Genomic DNA, 22,450 nt, shown 5'->3' on the forward strand with positions numbered 1-22,450 from the left:
ATGAAATCTTTACTTAATATACACTAAATCGATCTTCTGTATATAAAGATAATTGAAAATGAATCTTGATGTGAATGGAATGGGAGAGGGGGCGGGAGATGGGAGGGATACGAGTGGAGGGAAATTATGGGGGGGGGAAGCCACTGTGTCGGAGGCCACCCGACAAACCACACGGAGATGCAGCACTCAGTCAATTTATCACATTTATTGCCTCATCGCGTTTCAGGCCAAAGTAGGGGGCCCGGCGATGAGGGACTGGAGGCCATCTCCCTGGGGAAACTCTTCAACCTCCAGCCCCGAGCACACAGAAAGACAAGGATATATACCCCAGGCCCCATACAGATAACATTCATTGTGTGCAATCATGCATAGCACAGGAACAAAGCAAGTTTACAAGGTAGCAAAGATCAGGGTACAAGCTCTGCTGATAGAGCAAAGAACATCATAAACCTTCATCAGAAGTCACATCCTGCCTGCAGGAATGTGGGATGAAAAGTCTTGTGCCTTCAGAACAATAAGCACAGGAAACAGGATTAGATAAGGGACAGCCTCAGCCTACTGCATCTCATGTCAGGCCAGGGCCACTAGCCCCAACACCACTGTAATCCATAAATTGTACTTTGGAAATTTATGTTTACTAAATAAAAAAAATCCCAATAGAAGTTGGGATGGAAGCTCAAAAAATAAAATAAAATAAAAATATATTAAATGCAATGTTCATAATGAGAGTTTTTTTATGCTCCATTCATCTTCATAAATTTTCACCTTTTTTCTGATTTTGTGCTTTTATGAAACTAGATGCATACTCAAAAATGTGGGCTACCTTTTAAAATTCTTGTCCAATGTTGATCCTAACCATGGCCTGGCGTACTTTAAATTTTAATAAGTATACTTGGACCAAATACACAAAATCATACATTATCACTGATCCCATAGATGGCATTAGTGCATGGTGCTATCTGAATCATTAAAGAATAACTAGCATTTAGGAGGTATTTTCTATTTTTCATTTTTCTGAAAAAAATTTATTTTATTTATTTGAAAGGCAGAGTTACAGAGAGGCAGAGACACAGACAGGAATATCCATCCTCTGGTTCACTCCCTGAAAGGCCACAACTGCTAGAGCTGGGCCAGGCCAAAGCCAGGAGCCTGGAATTCCATCCAGGTCTCCACATGGATGGCAGGAACCCAGGCACTTGGGCCATCACCCACTGCCTTCTCAGGTGCATTTGCACAGAGCATGAGCAGAAGTGGGCAGCAAGGACAGGAACCTGCAGTCACAGGAGATGCTAGCATTGAGGTGGTGGTTTATCCTGCTGTGCTACAATACTGGCCCCAGCATCACTGTGTTGAATGACATTTGTGGATGCTAGACAGAAAGCTTGGGAACTGAATCTGGGTCCAGACGAGGACTCCGAAGTGACTGGGAGGCCCTCAGAGCCATCACTGGCTTGGCCAAGGCTAAGAGCTCCAAGCTTATAACCTGGTGACCTTGCAGAGAGGCCTAATCAAGAAGAAGAGAGAAATCTCTAGCTATAACCAGAGTTCTCCCTTGCTGCCTGGAGGCGCTGTGGAAATTCCCCTTCATTGAGGCCAGAATCTGTAACCCTGAAGTTTCCTAATTCTCGGGAAGGACCTTCAGAAACCTAAGCATTTTCTCCTTAGCCTAAAGCTCTCCTGTGGTCACATCACCCGAGGGCCTCTATCCTAAAGCAGATGATAATTTCTTGTTGAATAAACAGAACCATGAGGTATCATCTAAGCGGAATATGTCATCTTATGAGCCTACGCTCATGGGTATATTGGAAGGTGAGAAAGTGGAGGGAGGTGAAGTGGGTCATAGTAAGATTTCAAAGGTCTTTTATTATGTTCATTCTAATTTTAATTATAACATTCAATATGATATGTGGATGTAAGTCTAAGAACATAATGAAATTCCCCTCCTCCCTCTCTCTCTCTCCCCCTCCTTCCTACCGTCCTTCCTTTTACCATTCTTGTTTTTTAGTTTTGGAACCTATCCCTTCATAAAATATTGTTGTGAATGATAGTCACCCCGCTGTAATGTAGAGCACTAGAATTTCTTACTTCTGTCTCACTATATTTTGGTACCCAGTATCCAATTGCCCAAATTTTTTCACTGCTGTATCCCAGGTACCTAGAAGATCTGGTACACTATAGATTCCAGTAAATATTGTCGAGTGAATGAATTTGGTAAGAAGCAGCTCTGGTTAATGGTAAAGTGAATTAACTTATAAGCAGTAGTTTCTGAATCTCACTTGAATGATTGTATTGACCTGCAGGAGTGCAAACTCCAACCAAGGTGTAGTAATGTAAAAATGTAAAGGGAAGGGGAGAAGGGAGTAGACTGAGGGTAACAGGAATCACCATAAGCTTCACACCAAGTACTCACAGGGGAGTTTTGACTGAAGACAGAGAAATAGAGTGGGTAAGCATCAAAACTCTGTACAGTTCAGAGGCGGCATATTTTTGTCCCACTGCTGTGACTTCCGGCAGCTCCCAAATCCAAGAATGACATTCCCATCACTGAACGTGGAGTGTGAACCCGAGAAGACTTCGTAACGCTCTCTTAATGTCTGTGTTCCTCAGGCTGTAGATGAAGGGGTTCAACATGGGAGTGACCACAGTGTACATCACCGAGGCCACCATGCCCTTCCAGGAAGAGGACGAGACGTCAGAACTGAGATACACCCCAAGGCCTGTCCCGTAGAACAGAGACACCACAGTTAGATGAGACCCACAGGTGGAGAACGCTTTGTATCTTCCGCCAGTCGACGGAATTTTCAGAATGGAGGAGACAATTCGCATATAGGAGAAAAGGATCCCTGAGAGGGGAACGAAGCCAAGAAGAGCAGTCACCAGGTAGAGCAGGGTGTAATTGATGGACGTGTCAGAGCAGGCAAGCACAAGGACCTGAGCAAGCTCACAGTACAAGTGTGCAACTACCCACCTGGTGCAGAAGGACAGCCTCAGCATCAACAGGCTCTGGATCAGGGCATACGACAGACTGATGCACCAGGACACGAGAACCAGCAGGCCACAGAGACGGGGATTCATGATGACTGGGTAGTGCAAGGGGTGGCAGATGGCCACAAACCGATCGTAAGCCATCCAGGTGAGGAGAAGTGTGTCCATGCCACCAAAAACCATGAAGAAGTACATTTGAGTGATGCAGCCTGCGAAGGTGATGGAATAGCTCTGAGTCTTGATGTTCTGCAGCATCTTTGGGATGGTTGTAGAGATGAAACAGATGTCAGCCAAGGACAGGTTGGAGAGGAAGAAGTACATGGGCGTGTGGAGGCGGGCATGGGAGCCGATGGCCAGGATGATGAGCAGGTTTCCAAGCACCGTGACCAGAAGCATGAGCAGGAACAAACCAAATAGCAGAGGTTGGTGCTTTGAGTCTTGAGAAAAGCCCAGGAGTAAAAATCCTAAAATACTTGTTCGATTTCCTGGTTCCATGTTGTTGACACATCAGGTAAACAATCCAGGAAGAGAAGGCATGTGAAACAGACAATGAGCAGCCTCTCAATTCTCTCTGAATTTTCAATTCTTGAGGTGAAGAATTGAGAAAAACAGTCTTACTGTTTTAAAACTTAGGAATTCTATAGTCTGTCACTTGTTGTAGGCAACATTTTGTAATGCTGACCAATCTCTGTCCATTAGCTTCTGGGACACTCATCTATTCCCTTTGGTTTTGTGTGTGTGTGTGTGTGTTGTTTTATTTGAAAGGCAGAGTTACAGAGAGGCAGAGGCAGAGAGAGAGGTCTTCCATCCACTGGTCCACTCCCCAGATGGCCACAGCTGCCAGAGCTGTGCCGATTAAAAGCCAGGAGACAGGAGCTTCTTCCAGGTCTCCCACATGGGTTCAGGGGCTCAAGCACTTGGGCCATCTTCCACTGCTTTCCTAGGCCATATCAGAGAGCTAGATGGGAAGTGGAGCAGCCGGGACTCAAACCAGTGCCCATACGGAATGCCAGCACTGCAGGTGGTGGGTTTAGTCACTACGCCACAGCACTGGGCCCTCACCTATTCCCTTTATCTCTGACTTACAGTCAAGGACTACAAACAGCAACTTTAGATCTTAGGGATAAAATAGCCCACATCTTCCCTAACACATAAGAGGCCCAGTGATCTATAGGAAAAGTATAGGCCATCTTGCTTGTCTGGGGCATATCTGAAACCAGAAAACTACATCTGGATAGTAAGAAAATGTGAGAGCAGGGACAATATCTAGATAACATATTGCAGGATAAGTAGGATGATCACTTACTTCCCAAGGAAAAGTTGAAGAAGGAGGGAAGGGAAGGAACATGCATATTACCAGGAAGCTAGGATTAGGAGCAGAGCCAGAACTCAGCCCAGGCTCTGGGATATAGGATGCAGGCATCCCAAAAAACATCTTAACTAACCACTGCGTCAAATGTCCACCTGCCTTACTTATTTTAGTGAGCAGACGTGCAGAGATCCTATGGGCCATGGCCAGGATTCCGGTATTCCCTGGAATGTACTCTGCATGTTAATATCATCTACAGCTTTGCAAAATAAAACCATTTCATCCCCTACTAGGTCTATTGCAGGGACTTCCTTCCAAGTGTCCAACCTGATAACACATCTTTCTAAAATGAACATCCAGTTGTATCACTCTCCTCCTAAAATCTTGAAATGTCTTTCTGGCACTGTCCTTCTGATTCTGTTCAGGATGTTATAGGAAAAAATCACCAACAAGGTGGCTAGCTTACAGATGACAGAAATTGCACGTGAGATTTCTAAGAGTCAGGGAGTCCTCTCTTATTTATTCTATTTCCCTAAGCTCTTGTAGGTCCACACAAAAATAAATTTATCCTTTATTTCCATTTTCCATGAAGTTTAGAAGTTTCATCATATAGTCCATGTGAACATTCAGGTTTTAGAACTGTTTCATGAAAGTCATTATTTGGCCAGAGAAAGGTTCTGTTTCTGGGGTAATCAAATCTTGTCCTTTCAGTCTACATTAAAAAGTTGAGACAATGAAAAATGTACAGTGGAAAACATAATTGTGCGGCATTGTAGCACAACACTTGCGTGGCCATCATCCATTCTGGGTGCCCTGCTTGCAATTCAGCTCCCGGCTAATACACCTGGGAAAGCTCTGCCACCCACATGGAAGACCCCTATGGAATTCCTCCTCCTGGCTTCGGTGTGGCCAACCTTGACCACTGCAGCCACTTGGGAAGTAAACAAATGGATGGAATCTCTCTCTCTCTCTCTCTCTCTCTCTGTGTGTGTGTGTGTGTGTACACGTGCCCCTCTCCCTCTGTCACTCTGCCTTTCAAATCAATGAATCATTGTATATATTTAAAAATAGCACCAGCCAAATGATGATTCAAATGAGTCATGACATTATGGTTAGGAATGTTTATCATAAGCTGCCCATATATTAGAAACTTTCTGCCTACCTTCAGACCAAGGGTTAGACATCAGAAGCTGGGAGGATGGTCACCTCATTCATCCTAGTCCCTTTGTCTATGCACCAAATGAGTATGCCACTCCACTTCCGATCCAGCTCTCTGCTTTGGCATGGGATAGCAGTAGAAGATGGCCCAAGTCCTTGGGACCCAGCAATCACATGGGAGACCCAAAGGAAGCTCCTGGCTCCTGGTTTCAGATCAGCACAGCTCTGGCCATTGCAGCCAATTGGGGAGTGAAACAGCGGATGGAAGACCTCTCTCTCTCTCTCCCTCCCTCTACTCTCTTTGTGTAACTCTGACTTTCAAATAAATAAATAGATCTTTAAAACAGAAGAGTTAATGAGGCAGCTTGCCATTCACTGATAAAGTCCTGGAAACCATTCTGCAAGAAGGGAGTCTTTGGGCCAGACTATGCGGTAGCTGTTGGAATATGAAGATTAAGGGTGTTGTCTTTGTATTCACGGTCTGGCCTCCAAGGTGTAGAGATAGATGCAGAAAACAGTAATTGCAACACAGAGAATTAAGTGCTAAGGTAGATTACAGTGTGGAATATAGAGAGGAGCTCTAAATCGAGCCTGGGTCAATGGAGTCATGGAAAGTGGGAGATGAGAACAATAAAGAATGATGTTGGAGAGATGGGCAGGGATGACATCTCTGAGAACCTGGAAAGGGAAATTGCACAGAGAATGGGGCTGTGAAGAGACTACAATACAAACAGAGAGAGGGAGAGAGGGACGGGCAGAGGGAAAGGGAGAGACAGAGAGAATGAATGAATGAATACAATCAAGGAACTAATGTGATATGAATTACAATTATCCCTGGTACCTGGAGGGAAAGATGAGTTTGGGGCAGACATAACGTATGGGGAGTCCTCACATCATTTGAGTTGAAGGGACCCACTGAAGAACTATGTTGCCTAAGAAAGACAAGCATCAAAAGAGGATGCTCAAGGGAAATCAAGGTAAATCATGGGAAAGGGATATTGTGGATTCCAATGCACCCCTGACGTCCCCAAGCATTAAGGCAGGGGATGTCAAAAGGGAATATGGTGTTAGGCTTGCCTGTGTCCTTCCCTTTCCCTCCCTCACACCCAAACCCAAGAATTTCTGTGCCACAGTCCAAGGTGCTAGGGACTACAGCCTCTGCTTTCTTGAAGGAATCTAATAAGAACCCTGGATAAGAGTTAAGAGGGAAGGGGAAGGACAGGTCTTACTGGAAAGCAGGAAAGGTTCCTAAGCAAGTGTGGGTCACAGAATTCAAGAAGGCTTGGTCTGGGGGTGGTGGAGAATGGAGGATTTAGAGTTCTTGGGTCAGGTAATAAGAGAATAGATCTGGAAGGGTCCAGGAATTTGCTGTTAAAAATCTACAGTTCTATCAGGACCTTGGGGCCTCCATCTGTGCAACTTGGACTGGAAATTGTAACACTAGACCATGTGGTCCAGGGCATTGCAATGGCCAACAAAGACTAGCACCTCTCACAATCTTCTCAACCATGCCCACAAGCAAAACACAACCAAAGTGAAAACTCACTATGCAGTGGCAGCTATCACCAAGTAGTCTAATCATGCTTCCTTCCAAGAAATTATCTTCAGCAAATCTTTCTCCATGAACATTATACAGTTTACCCTACCTTCTACATAACAATAGGCAATGCCCTTTCCCCTCCCCTAGTTTCCTCAACACTTACCAGGCTATGCAGGCTCGGCAGCATGAGTCCACACAGAGCCAAATGACTAGATTCTCTTTCTCTCATAGAGGGTGTATGATAAAGACAAAAAGTCTGGCCCACAGCAGAGTGGGAGACAGAGCCAGGCGTGTGGTACAGGGCCTGGATCACTTCTTCTGGAGATGATGTGTCTTGCATGTGGGACCTTGATGACTATAAATTAGTGAGTTCCAGACTGTGTCCTGGAGGCTGTATCCCCTCTGAAGCTAATTAGACAAATTGATCAGTGATGTGTTCATTCTCTGATCATTTTGGTTCACAAGAACAGGGAGTCTGTAACCTGCCAATTCATTATCCCTGGGAGATTAACAGTGGGGACATCTGTAATTTCGCTCTCCTATGTTCCTCACCTCTGGAAAAAAATAATCTTCCTTGGATCACTTCTTGATGACAAATATGGCAGCATTTTTTGGCTTGTAGATTCCTAATAAGATGATGGTTGAGTAGAAAGAGTTCCAGGATTCACTGGAGTAGTGATGTCAAAATGTAGCCTAAACCAGGACTGCCTCAATATTTGTGGTTTTTTAAAGATTTATTTTATTTATTTATTTATTTATTTGAAAGTCATGGTTACACAGAGAGAGACAGAGAGGCGGGGGGTGGGGGGTATTCCATCTGTTGGTTCACTCCTCAATTGGCCAGAGTGGCCAGAGCTTCACGAATCCAAAGCCAGGAGCCATAGCTGCTTCCAGTTCTCTCACGCAGGTGCAGGGGCCCAAGGACTTGGGCCATCTTTTACTGCTTTCCCAGGCCATAGCAGAGAGTTGGATCGGAAGTGGAGCAGCCAGGACTCAATCCAGCACCTATATGGGATGCCAGCACTGCAGGTGCTGGCTTTACCTGCTATGCCACAGCGACACCCCCTCAACATTTTTTTATACATAGATCTTTAAGGCCCACTCCAAAGTTTCTGTCTCAGGAAATCTCAATTTGAGTCCATCAAGTTTTATGTTGGACAAGTTTCAAATTTGATGCTTCCAAGGACAATCCTTTGTGAACCACTATCACAAATTTAGGTTTATCAAAAATATCAACTAGGGCTCTGTCAACATATGGCTTCCCACTCAATCCCAGACTTATCTTGTCAAGTTCTTCAGAAGACCTAAGAGTCTATTTGTTTAAAAATTACAATAGGTATGGGCATTGTGGCATAGTAGGTTAAGCCACCACTTTGGAAACCAGCATCCCATATTGGAGGGCCTGGCATTGAGTCCATTTTCCATCCTGCTTCCTGTTAATTCACACACTGGTAGGCAACTGATGATGGCTCAAGTGCCTGGGTCCATGCAATCCACATGGGGGACACAGAGTGAATTCTGGGCTCTTGGCTTCAGCCTGGCCCAGCTCCAGCTCTTGTGGGCATCTAGGGAATGAAATAGCAGATCTGGGATTCTCTCTAAGTTTTAAATAGATAATGTTAAATTTTTAATTTTTATGTAACAAGGTTGTTATTTTCCTTTATTTCTTTGTTAGTGTTTCTTTTTTAATTTTCAATTAGTTTTTAACATATTCAGTGTGATTTGTAGATATCCCATGCCTCCCTCTGTCCCTCCCTCACCATCCCATACTTCCTTCTCCCTTTCTTTTAATTAGTTTCTGAGATAACATCTTTTAAATTTACATTACAGTAAAAAGGCTTAATACTTCATCAAATAAGAAGTTTAACAAGTACAGAGCAAAAAGACACTAGTGGGAATATAGACAATGACTATAAATAATAATTAACCAGAAAAATGAACACCTCACCCATATATGTTATATATGTTAATCACAAATAAAAAATTAGATGTTTTATTTTTTGAACTTTTGGTTCACACTTGTCAATGGTTATATGTGTGTGTGTGTGTCTACAAAGATATATAACAAAATGCAGCATTTTAACCATTTTCAAAAATGTTTCTTGGGAGCCCATGCTGTGGTACAGTGGGTTAAAGCCCTGGCCTGAAGCCTCAACATCACATATGGGCACCAGTTCTAATCCTGGCTGCTCCTCTTCCAATCCAGCTCTCTGCTATGGCCTGGGAAAGCAGTGGGGGATTTCCCAGGTCCTTGAGCCCCTGCACCCATGTGGGAGACCTGGAGGAAGCTCTTGGCTCTTGACTTCAAATCAGTTCAGCTCCGGCTGCTGCGGCCATCTTGCGAATGAACCAGCAGATAGTGGACCTCTCTCTGTCTCTTCCTCACTCTAACTCGGTCTTTCAAATAAATACAATGAATCTTTTTTTAAAAAAAGTACTGTGCATTATTTTGATTTACTTGAACAGCAGTATGACAAAGAGAAATCTTCCATCTACTAATTGACTCCCCAAAATGCCTGCAAAAGCCAGAGCTGGTCCAGATTGAACCCAGGAGCCCAGAATTCCATCCTGGTCTCCTGTGTGTATGGCAAGGGCCCAAGCACTTGGACTATCACCTGCTGCCTCCCAGGTTGTATTAGCAGGGAGCTGGATGAGAAATGGAATAGCTGGGGCTTGAATAGGTACTCCACAATGCAGACACCCAAGAAGGTGCTGAACCTTTTGCCACAATGCCAGCCCCTATTGTAACCATTTCTTAGTGTATAGTTCAGTGGCACTAGACACATTCCAATGTTGTACACTGTTGCTATGGATTCATTTTGAGAGGAGAAGCACAGTGGGGGCAAGAGGCGTGGAGTCACAACACAGACCCCGGGAGTCAGGTGAAAGTGGGCTAGAGGTGAGAAGCTTGCAGACTCATTTATCTCAGTTGGTGTAGCAGCTTATATAGCCAAGGCAGCCAGTCCAGTCAAGGGGTGGTTTATGCACTAACCAATCACTACCTGTTGCCAGGCATGCTCCTTTGCCAGATGGGTTCTGAAGCCATTCCTGAGTAACTGATGCTTGCTTGCCAGTGGCCATCTTGGCACAGCCTTCTCATTCCACCACATTTCCCCCTTTTTGTTTATTTTTGAACAACGGGAGGCATGATCCTTGGCCATAACATTGTTGACCCCATTCCATGTGGTCTCCTCATGTGGCTATGCCTGTCTTAGTTTGTACCCCAGGGGACCTTGCCTGTTGTTGACTAACCAGCCCTCAAATCGGGAGACCACAGGAGTGCTTGCTCAAATAGGGGTAGGACTGAGAAACAATGGTAATCAGGAATGGCATGACTGCACGCAGGCTGTGGGCTTTTCTAGTGGCCGACTGGAGCTAAGTGGGGTATAAAGCAGTAGCAGATTTGGCTGTGGGCAGTTCCTCAGGGCAGGATGATAGGGCAGCAGCTTGACAATCAGTAGCAGGTGGGTCTGCTAACAAGGCGGACTCTCAGTCTTGTTCAGCTGGTTCTGGTTGGCTGTCAGTTGCAGGCTTGATGTTTTTGGCTGGTAGCCAAATGGGCTGTTCCGCATTCTCTGGAAAGACACAAGCATATCTTCAACCCTTGGTTAGCAGAAGCCTTTTTATGGGTGTTGGAATACAGGGCTTGAATTTTGCATCCACTCTGACATTAATGGCAAACATGTGGGTGGGATGGGGTCTACTGGCTGCCCTGAGAGCCTGGGGTGCCCGGGGACTGCCACAAACGTGGGGATCCTGACTGGTTGCAGATGGGATGACCTCACATGGCTTAGCACTTCGAGGTTGTCTAAGTTCATCCCATGGATATTTGGGGGATGGCTGACTAGGCATTGTGACATTTTCTGCTGGCATGTCATTTTCACTGTCAGAGTTCTCTCTGCCTAAGTCATCAACTGTTGCCTGTGAGGCAGTGGCCTGGAGTGGCAGGCTCTTATCACTCATGTATTCATTATGTTTGGTAATCTGTGTGGGTTTCTGAGAGGGGGTATCTTTCCCATGTTTGAGTACTTAAGAGTGGTGCACCACGCCAACTCTAGCCAAAGGAAAGACACACACAGCACTACTGCCATAATAAAACAAATTCCTAGCACCTCAGTGGCTGATGGCATTATGCAGGGGGGTCCCTACATTATATGAACAGACAGTGGTATATCAGATCGTAAGTATGTGCAGTGCTTAGTGGGGGAACTCCTTGATTCGTTTGGTCAAGGCCATATGCCCGCACGGTGTCTCTGGAGCATCACCTCTCTCAAGTGAGGGAAGATGACTTGGTTCCAAATTCTGGGATGATCAGTCCCTTATGTGAATTCGCTGGGTGAACCAAAAGTAAAAGAAGGAACTGAGGGGCCGGCACCATGACCCACTTGGTTAATCCTCCACCTGTGGCGCCGGCATCCCATATGGGCACCGGTTCTAGTCTTGGTTGCTCCTCTTCCAGTCCAGCTCTCTGCTGTGGCCCGGGAAGGCAGTGGAGGATGGCCCAAGTGCTTGGCCCCTGCACCCACATGCGAGACCAGGAGGAAGTACCCGGCTCCTGGCCTCGGATCAGTGCAGCACGCTAGCCGTAGCAGCCATTTCGGGAGTGAACCAGCAGAAGAAAGACCTTTGTCTTTCTTTCTCTCTCTCTCTCTCTCTCTCTCTCTCTCTCTCTAACTGCCTGTCAAAAAAAAAAAAAAAAGGAGGACCCGAGAAGCGGCATTACACTTCTGGGTGGTGTGTGCCTAACCTAGGGTCACTTCAACTGAGGACAATGACAATGACAACTGAACAGCACACAAAACACCGAGGGGCCTACTTGCTGAAATCAAGGGAGGACCTCGCCAAGTCTGACACACTGTCTCTCAGTCACGTTGGGTGCCAGATGTTGCTGTGGATCCGTTCTGAGAGGAGTAGCATGGTGGGCGCAAGAGCACGGAGTCATCACACAGACCCCGGGAGTCGGGTAAAAGCAAGCCAGAGGCGAGCAGCCCACAGACTCGTTTATTTCAGTTAGTACAGCAGCTTACATAGCCGAGGCAGCCAATCCAGTCAAGGGGCAGTTTATGCCCTAACAATTCAGAGCCTGTTGCCAGGCAACCTCCATTGCCAGGTGCTTTCTAAAGCCATTCCTGTGTAACTGATGCTTGCTTGCCAGTGGCCATCTTGGCATGGCCTTTTCATTCCACCACAGTACACTGTCCTCTATCCAGTTCTTTTAGCTTTTCATCATCCCAAGCAGAAATCTGTACACCTTACTAAAAACAACTGCCCATTCTCTAACTCCAGCCCCAGGGCAGCCTCTGTTCTACAGCAGTGTCTGTGAATTCTCTATCTGGGTTCCTCACTGAAGTGGAATCATACAATGTCAGACATTTTGTGTCTGGTTTATTTTAGTTCCATAATGTTTTCAAGATTCAACTATAGTACTGTATGTATCAAAATGCCACTCTTTCTAAATTTTTTGTTTCATGATGATAAAATTCACATCAAATCTATCAAGTTAGTAATTTTTCAAGCTTTACTGAGGTATAATTAACAATAAAAATCATAGATTTTGATGTAATATACCTATAAGTTGTGAAATTATTACTACAGTCAAGTGGACACCTCACATGAATACCATCTGTGTGTGTGTGGTGAGAACACAGAAGATCTACACACCGGGGCAAACATTTGGCACAGAGGTTAACACATCAGTTGGGACATCCGCAACCCATATCAGAATGACTAGTTTTGAGTTCCAACCCCACTTCTTTTTTTTTTATTTGACAGGTGGAGTTATAGAGAGTGAGAGATAGACAGAGAGAAAGGTCTTCCTTCCATTGGCTCACTCCCCTAATGGCCGCTATGGCCAGCGCTATGCCAATCCAAAGCCAGGAGTTGGGTGCTTCCTCCTGGTCTCCCATGTGGATGCAGGGACCCAAGCAATTGGGCCATCCTTCTCTTCCCTCCTGGGACACAGCAGAGAGCTTCTTTGGAAGAGGATCAACCAGGACTAGTACCCGGCGCCCAAACTAGGACTAGAACCTGGGGTGCTGGCGCCACAGGCAGAGGATTAGCCAAGTGAACCATGGTGCCGGCCATCCAACCCTGCTTCTAATTCCAGATTCCTGCTAATGTGTACCCTGAGAGGCAGCCAGGCAGCTGGTGATGACTCAGTTACTTGGGTCCCTGCTAGATTAAATTCCAGGTTCATGGCTTCAGCCTGACTCAGCCTTGGCTGTTGTAGGTATTTGGGGAGTGAATCAATGGATGGATGACTTCTGTCAGTCTTCGTCTGTCTGTCTCCCTGCCTTTCAGAATAAATAAATACTTTAAAAAATCTACTCAGTAAATTGTAAGTTTACAATAAATAGTTATAAGTTTACTATTGAGTCTACTTACATTGTTGCATAACCACCACCAATGTCTATCTCCAAAACATCTTTCATCTTCCCAAACTGAAGCTCTGTACCCACCAAACACTAACTCCCAGTTCTTCCACCTCCCCTGCCAACCTCTGGCACCCACCATTCTACTTTCTCTATGAATTTGACTACTGTAAGTTCCAGATACAAGTGCAATCATACAATATTTGTTCTTTGGGGACTGACCTATTTCATTTAGTATAATGTATATTCATCGTTCACTCACACTGTAGCTGTGTGAGAAATGCCATCCTTTTCCAGGCTGTATAATATTCCATTGTAGGTGTAGGCTGTGTTGTTTCACCTGCCCAAGGATGCTGTATTGCTCCACTTTTGGCCATTGTGGATAATGCTCCTATGAACATGAGTGCACAACTGTTTCTTCCAGTCCCTACTTTATACTACTCCAATTTTTTTTTGCCTTAGCACTTTCTACACTTGAAATGTGAGCAACCATGGCTTCCAGAACTGGAACCATCGTAGTTTCTCAATAGATATTTACTGTGAATACCTAAGATTTAAGGAAGAAGAAGAGACTGAAAATGAAATAAACAGGACCGGGGTGGGAATTTAGCCTAGTTTGAGACACAAGCTCAGAAGCCGGCTTCCCACAGCAGAGTACCTGCATCCAGCACTTGACTCTGGCTCCTGACTCTAGTGTCCTGCAAATGCAGACCATGGGAGGTGGCAGTGATGGCTCAATTGATCGGGTTCCTGCCACCACATGGGAGACCTGGATTGAGTTCCTGGCCGCTGGCTCCTCCTCCAGCTGGGCTGGTGCAGCCATCGGGGGAGTAACAGAGTTGATGGCACCTTTCTCTCTCTCTCTCTCTCTCTCCCTCTCTCTCTCTCTCTCTCCTTCTCACATGAACAATAATTTAAATTTTAAAAAGTAAGATCTCCCTAACCCAATTAAACATTTATAAGTACACTATTTTTTCTCCTCAAATACCACAAGGAAGCAGCTCCACTAATAAGTAAATTTTCAGTACTGGTGCTCTCAAGGGATGAATCTAGAACTCCTGAGGTTGTTTTAGTTAATCACTGAGGAAAATAAAAAGATAACAAGGACAGAGAGAAAAAGGTGTTTCTCCTTATACATCTGTTTCCCGCATGTCCTAGAGCTAAAAGGGGAAAATCATCTAAAATTTGCTTTATATAATCTTCATGGAAATTCTTAATAATAATTTTATTTTATATGGCAATTATATTTATATGTTTGTGGGAAAGAGTGCAATGTTTCAATGCATATATACATGGTGGAATAATTAAATGGGGCTAGTGAATGTATCCATCAGCTTATTTCTTTGTGGTGTTGTAACCAGGCAGAAAATCCATGGGTTCTTGTCAGCTGCTTTTGCCAATGGAACATACCTGCAATGGTTTGCCCTTGGAGTAGAAAAGATTATATTTAAATCTGCACAATTCAGCCGGCACCGCAGCTCACTAGGCTAATCCTCTGCCTGCAGCGCTGGCACCCCAGGTTCTAGTCCCAGTTGGGCGCTGGATTCTGTCCCAGTTGCTCCTCTTCCAGTCCAGCTCTCTGCTGTGGCCCGGGAGTGCAGTGGAGCATGGCCCAAGTGCTTGGGCCCTGCACCCGCATGGGAAACCAGGAGAAGCACCTGGCTCCTGGCTTTGGATCAGCACAGCGCACTGGCCACAACACACCAGCCGTGGCGGCCACTTGGAGGGGTGAACCAACAGAAAAAGGAAGACCTTTCTCTCTGTCTCTCTCTCACACTGTCCACTCTGCCTGTCAAATAAATAAATAAATCTGCACAATTCAGGCACAAGGCCAATAACTAAATACTAGGCTCCCAGAGGAGCTGGAAGTTACAGGTTTGGTGGGGCTTACTTCGAAGGAAGTTATACATATTCATTAAATTTAGGGAAGTTAAAGTTTCATTATACATATTCATTAAGTTTAGGGAAGTTAAAGGCAGAGTTATATGTTTCAGAAAGGAGCAGGCACACATGCCTGCTAAGGTGTCATGTGTGTTGTATTATTTCATGTTCATCTGGTGTTGAAGATTTAACATAATGAGAGGGGTTAGCTGCATATCAGGAAGATGATGGTGAGGGGCCAAGCCCGGCTTTGGCACAGGTGCCCCAAACTGGCAACAGCTGAATCAGACTTGCATGCTTCTCCTGCATGAAATGTGTTAACCGCTAAGTTTGGCTGCATCCAATCAACCGCCTCCCCCTGGTCCTTCCCGCCCCTTTATTTGCAAGAACACCTGGTTATTCTCAGCAAGCATTTAGGCAACACGAGGCTACTTGTTTTGCTTCTGTGGGGCAAAGAGGTGTGTTGAGCTCTCCTGCAATTTATAACTTATGGAATCAAAAGGCGGAAAGGGTGTCACTGTCATCTGGCTACTTCCTGCTTCACTGGGGGCCATGAGCCCTAAAGGGCTTCAATCAGGACACAGCCAACTTTAAGGACTGGGAAGCAGGTTCCCATGGAGGCGAAAGGTCTTGCAGTAGGAGGTCCAGCTCGGGCTTTCTTGGCTACAAATGAAAATGGTTGGAAAATGAAGAAGACAGAGACCAAATAAGCAGAGAGCAGGAAAGCAGACGGGTAAGTCAGCCAAACCCAGCAGAAGCTGGAGAACTCCATCCACCAGTCTCATAGGTTTCAGCAGTCCTTACTCCCGCTTGTTGGCTGTCCAGTTGGTCGGTCGACTTCATGGCTGGACATGTTTACCCAAACTCAGTAGGGCTGTTGAGAGTCACAAAAACTCCCCTTGTTTCTGCCAGGAGAAAGCTCTAAGGCGATCTTAACTTGTGGGATGGCTGCAGATAATGCTGGCCAGTGGTCGCCCTCAAGGAGGCCAAACCTCGGGATGATGTGGTTAAGTCATGTTTTACTGACTTCCGTAGCTTTTTTTGGTTTGAATCAAGTATGCTTCCAGCTGACTGGTAAAAATATCCACAACCTTTACCAAGTACTTAAGTCCCCTGGGCTGTCAACATTATAGTAAAATCAGTTTGCTAATCCCCAGGTAGTCGTCCCCAGAACTGTGAGCCTTGGACTTGGGGCACTCTTATTACTTTGTGTTTTGGGCTTTAAAAAAAATTTTATTTGAAAGGCAGAGTGACAGAGGGAAGGGGAGAAAGAGAGAGGTTTACTATCCGCTGGTTCACTCCCCAAGTGCCCACAACAGCTGTTGCTGGGCCAGACCTGAACTACCTCCAGATCTCCCATGTGGGTGCAGGAACCCAAAAGTTGAGTCATCGTCCACTGTTTCCCAGGTGCATTAGCAGGCAGCTGGATTAGAAGCAGAGCAGCCAGGATGCAAACTGGAACTCAGATACGGAGTGATGGCATTGCTGGCAACAGCTTAACCCTCTGCACAACAATGCCAGCCCCACTCCCATCTCTTTGGGGTTGTTGTGGTTGTTTGCACACAACATTCACTTTTGGGTGATTCCTTGTTTCCAGTCAGGTTGTTTGAGAGTCATTGAAATACATCTCCTTTCCATAATGAGTACAGTCACATATAGCCTCAACAATTTGAAAGGTACAATTTGGCCGGTGCTGCAGCTCAATAGGCTAATCCTCCACTTTGTGGTGCCAGCACCGAGTTCTAGTCCCAGTCGGGGCGCTGGATGCTGTCCCAGTTGCCCCTCTTCCAGGCCAGCTCTCTGCTGTGGCCCGGGAGTGCAGTGGAGGATGGCCCAGGTCCTTGGGCCCTGCACTCACATGGGAGACCAGGAGAAGCACCTGGCTCCTGCCTTTGGATCAGCATGGTGCACCGGCCATAAGCATGCCAGCCGTGACGGCCATTGGAGGGTGAACCAATGGCAAAGGAAGACCTTTCTCTCTCTCTCTCTCTCTCTCTCGCTCTCACTCTCACTCTCACTCTCACTCTCTCTCACTGTCCACTCTGCCTGTCAGAAAAAAGGGCACAATTTTCAGGTATAGAAAACATGTATATCAGGATTATAATACCAACATTTTCTACACTGATGGAAGCCCCCTTGATTCTATTCAGTGAGTGTCTGAATTAGTGTCAGTAGGAGCAATTGTTAGACAAGCTAAAAATTGGAATGACTGTCATATACAGATAGGAGATTCAAATAGGGAAACGTTGGCTGCTTCATCTATGTGACTATTTTTATGTAAGTACCATGCTGTTTTAGTTAAAATAGCTCTGTAGAATGGCCTGAAATCTAGTATTCTGGTGCCTCCCACTTTGTTTTTGTTCAAGATTTAATTTTATAAATTGTTAATGGTTTTGTGAAAATATAATTGGTATTTTCATGGAGACTGCATTGAATTTGGAAATCTCTTCGGTTAGTATGGACATTTTAATTATATCTTGCAAATCTTTTTGTTTTCTTTACCTTTTACATTAGTGTTATGTAATTTTGATGGTAGAGATCTTTCATACCCATGGTTAAATTTATTGCAAGGCATTACAATTTTTTGTAATTAGTTCCTTCTTGTGGAGTTCATTATTGGTGTGTAGAAATGCTACTGAGTTTTGCGCACTGATTTTGTACCATGCAACTTTACTGAATTTGTTTTTCAGTTCCAGTAGACTCCTGGTGAATGTATTCAGGTTTATTTCCATACAAACTCATGTCATCTACAAACAGGGGCAATTTATTTCTTCCTTTACTATTTGTCTGCCTTTTATTTCTTTCCTTTGCCTAACTGCTTTGGCTAGAACTTCCAATGCTATATTGAATAAGAGCGGTGAAGGTTGACAGCCTTATCTGGTTCCAGATCTTGAAGGAAATGGTCTCAGCTTTTCTCCTTCCAGTATCATGTTGGCTATGGGTTTGTCCCATCTGGCCTTTACTGTGTTGAGGTATATTCTTTCTACACTAATTTATTTAAGGATGGGGCTGGCGCTGTAGTGCAGTGGGTGAACACCCTGGCCTGCAGTGCTGGCATCCCACATGGGCACCGGTTTGAGTTCCTGCTGCTCCACTTCTAATCCAGCTCTCTGCTATGGGCTGATCCACTTCCAGTCCAGCTCTCTGCTATTGCCTAGGAAAGCAGTAGAAGATGGCCCAAGTCCTTGGGCCCCTGCACCCACATGGGAGACCCAGAAAAAGCTCCTGGCTTCAGATCAGCACAGCTCCAGCCAGCCGTTCCTGCCAGCTAGGGGGTGAATCATCGGATGGAAGACCTCTCTCTCTCTCTCTCTCTGACGCTCCTCTCTCTCTCTGACGCTCCTCTCTCTCTCTCTCTCTCTCTCTCTCTCTCTCTCTCTCTCTCTCTGTCACTCCTCTCTCTGTGTCGCTCCTCTCTCTCTCTCTGTGTCGCTCCTCTCTCTCTCTCTCTGTCGCTCCTCTCTCTCTCTGTCGCTCCTCTTTCTCTCTCTCTCTGTCGCTCCTCTCTCTCTCTCTCTCTGTCGCTCCTCTCTCTCTGTCACTCCTCTTTCTCTCTCTGTCGCTCCTCTTTCTCTCTGTCGCTCCTCTCTCTCTATCTCTCTGTCGCTCCTCTCTCTCTCTCTCTCTCTCTCTCTCTCTCTCTCTCTGTGTGTGTGTGTGTGTGTGTGTAACTCTGACTTCCAAATAAATAAACCTTTAAAAAATTTAAGGTTTTCAGTCACGAGTGGATGCTGAATATTACCAAATGCGCTCTGTGTCTACTGAGGTGATCATATGAATATTGCCCTTTTTTCTGTTGATGTGATATATTACACTTATTGACTTGGATAGGCTGATTATATCTGAATCCCTGATAGAACTCATACTTAAGCATATTAAAGGACTTTTTTTGATGTGTGTATTGGATGCCACTTGCAAGTATACAGCTGAGAATTTTTGCATCTATGTTTGTCAGGATATTGACCTATAGTTTTTTTCTGTTGTGTCTTGATTGGTTTTGAAATCAAGGTAATGTTAGCATCATAGTATGCATGTGAAAGGGTTCTCTTCCTTTCAATTATTTGGGAATACTTTGAGATTAATTGGTGTTAGCTCTTCAAGAGTTTACTAGAATTCAGCAGTGAAACCATCTGGTCCTGGGCTTTTCTAGTTGGAAGACTTCTTGTTACACTTCCATCTCACTGCTTTTTATTGGTCTGTTCAGGTTTTCTTTGTTCAAAACTGTCAGTTACAGGTATAGAAATTTGTCCTCTTCAAGGTTTTCAAATTTGTTGGTGTGTCGTCATTCATAATAGTCTATAATGGCTCTTCTTATTTCTGTGGTGTCATTTGTAATGTCTCCTTTTCCATCTCTGCTTTTATTTACTAAAGTCTACTTTCTGGTTTTACTCTAGCTAAAGATTTGTTTTATCTTTTCAAAAAACCAAATTTTTTATTTCACTGATCTTTTCTTTTATTTCTGCTCTGTTTATTTCTTTCCTCCTAACTTTGACCTTGGTTGTATCTTGCTTTTCTAGGTCCTTAAGATGGATGCAGTTAGGTTGTGCATTTGATATCTCTCTCTGTGTGTGTAGGTGCTTATTGCTATTAACTTTTCACTGAGAATTGCTACAATGATTTTTGCTATATCATAAGTTTTGGGTTGCTGTGTTTCTATTTTCATAAGTTCCAATGAGTTCTTAAATTTTCCTTATTTTTCAATGACCCATTTTTCATTCAGAAGCAAGTTGTTCCGTTTCCATATATTTGGATAACTTCTAGAGTCATTTTCTCTTTGGCTGACCATTTCTTGTTTTACTCCATTGCGGTCAGAGAGGATAATGTGATATGATTTTGATTTTTTTGAATTTGCTGGGATTTGTTTTGGGGCCTAATCAATGGCCTATCCTAAAGACTATTCTATGTGCTGGTGAAAAGAAGGTGTATCCTGCTGCCATTGGAAAGAATGTTCTATTTTTGTAAGGCTCATTTGGTCTATAGTATAGTTTAATTCTGATGCTTGTTTTCCAGCGATCTGTATGCTGACAAAAGTGAGGTGTTGAAGTCCCCTCAAAGCTAGGGCAGGCTCAGAAGGATCCACAGTAGGGCTGGGCAGGAGTATGGGACAAACATGCATGACTGCTCACACCCACCAATGCCAGAGCTTGCACTGCCCTGGTGGGGGTTGAGGAAGTAGGGGAGATGGTCCTGTATCTGCAGAGGTGATCACTCCTTCTTAAGGTTTTGGGAATAGGACCCACTTTGCTGCACAGAACTACATGACCAGTGTAGTGCAGGTCACCACTTAGGCAAAAATGTTGGTCACTGTTGCTGCTGGGTCTATCTACTTTGATGAGGCTGTGGTCCTCTTGCCTGTGCAGTGGAGTCCCCAGGGATGAGGATATACAGGGGTTTCTATCTCCTACAGCAGTACAGATTCCAACTATGGCTCCTTTCTCAAGATGGTGTCATAGGGCAGGCATTTGGCACCACTTGGAATGCCTGCATCCCACATCAGAGTACCTGGGTTCAAGTCCTGGTTCTACTCCTGATTTCAGCTTCCTGCAATCAGCAAGTGATGGCTCAAGTCGGATTTCTGCCATCCATGTAGAAGACACAGGTTGAGTTCTGGGCTCCTGGCTTCAGCCATATCCAGCCCTGGCTTTGCAGGCATTTGGAGAGTAAACAGATAAAGGATCTCTGTCTCTCTACTTTTCCATTACATAATAGATTTTAAAAATATGATGTAACACCATCTCCAGAGGGTAAGGGGATAGGATATGAGTTCCTTCCCTGAAGCAAAGGGAACCATGGATGCCCCAGGTAGTTCCCCTTGCTAAGCTCCAAGGCTGTGATGATTTCTAGGATTGTCTACATCCAGCATCCTTGGAAAAGAGGTCTGCTGGGGCTCTCCCATTCACTCATTCCCCTGGATGGGGGCTGGAGTCTCAGTTGCCAGTGCACTTTGTTCCTCTCTTTATGCTGTCATCTCATGTCTCCATGTCCTGTGTGTTCCTGTGTCATCCATGCTGTTCTGTAGGCACTCACATGAATGTGCACTCACTCATTTACTTGTTATTTTGGTTCTTCTCTGGAAAAAGGAGACAAATGCTGGGCATCTCCATTAAGCCATCTTGGAGAATGCTCACCTGGTTATTTTATGCTTCAATGCCATTTCAGTTGCACTAGCTTTATGTTTTTTTTAAATATTTATTCACTTTATTTGAAAGTCAGAGCTACAGAGGGAAAGGGAGAGGCAGAGAAAGAGGTCTTCCATCCGCTGGTTCACTCCCCAATTGGCTGCAACAACTGGAGCTGCACCAATCTGAAACCAGGAGCCAGGAGCCTCCTCCGGGTCTCCCACACGGGTGCAGGGGCCCAAGCACTTGGGCCATCTTCTACTGCTTTCCCAGGCCATAGCAGAGATCTGGATCCGAAGAGGAACAGCTGGGACTTGAACTGGCGCCTACATGGGATGCCAGTGCTGTAGGCCAGGGCTTTAGCCCACTGCACCACAGTGCTGGCCCCAAGCTTTATGTTTTTAAAACATCTGTTATGACTATCCCACTCTTATGCCCTCTGGATCTTTAAGTTTTCTATTCCAAATTCAGGGTGTTTAATTTTTTATAGCTGAGATTACATTATAAATTATGTTGAACTGACTTCTTTATTATGTTGAATTTTCCTCTTAAAAACAGACTTTCAAGGCCAGCACCGTGGCTCACTTGGTTAATCCTCCGCCTTCAGCGCCAGCATCCCATATGAGCACTGGGTTCTCATCCCAGTTGCTCCTCTTCCAGTCCAGCTCTCTGCTGTGGCCCTGGAAGGCAGTGGAGGATGGCCCAAGTGATTGGGCCCTGCACCTGCTTGGGAGACCAGGAGGAAGCACCTGTTTCCTGGCTTTGGATCGGTGCAGTATGCCGGCCGTGGCAGCCATTTTGGGGGTGAACCAACAGAAGGAAGACCTTTCTCTCTGTCTCTCTCTCACTGTCTAACTCTGCCTAATTTTAAAAAAAAAAAGTCTTTCCATTTGTTCGTGATGCATTTCATGGTTTCTGGAGTACATTAAAATTTTCCTCATTTCATTATGTTCTATATATGGACACTTCTACCCATTAGCCTAATTTTTCCAAATTTTCCATTATGTTTGACATTTTACAAAAACTAAACTAGAAAAAAAAAAAAAAAACAGATCTAAAAAGAGCTCCAGGTTCTGTGACAGCATAC

The 22,450-nt window shown here is 44.9% G+C and overlaps 1 protein-coding gene across 1 annotated transcript; it reads right to left on the reverse strand.

The window, feature by feature from the left end:
• Positions 1-2,541: 2,541 nt before the first annotated feature.
• On the reverse strand, positions 2,542-3,480 carry LOC133749175 (olfactory receptor 7C2-like). The gene has a single exon (XM_062178371.1). It carries the CDS (start codon positions 3,478-3,480, stop codon positions 2,542-2,544), a length of 939 nt encoding a protein of 312 aa, XP_062034355.1.
• Between the last annotated feature and the right edge of the window lie 18,970 nt (positions 3,481-22,450).

The sequence above is a fragment of the Lepus europaeus genome, chromosome 20 (assembly GCF_033115175.1).
Source record: "Lepus europaeus isolate LE1 chromosome 20, mLepTim1.pri, whole genome shotgun sequence".
Taxonomy (NCBI): Eukaryota; Metazoa; Chordata; class Mammalia; order Lagomorpha; family Leporidae; genus Lepus; species Lepus europaeus.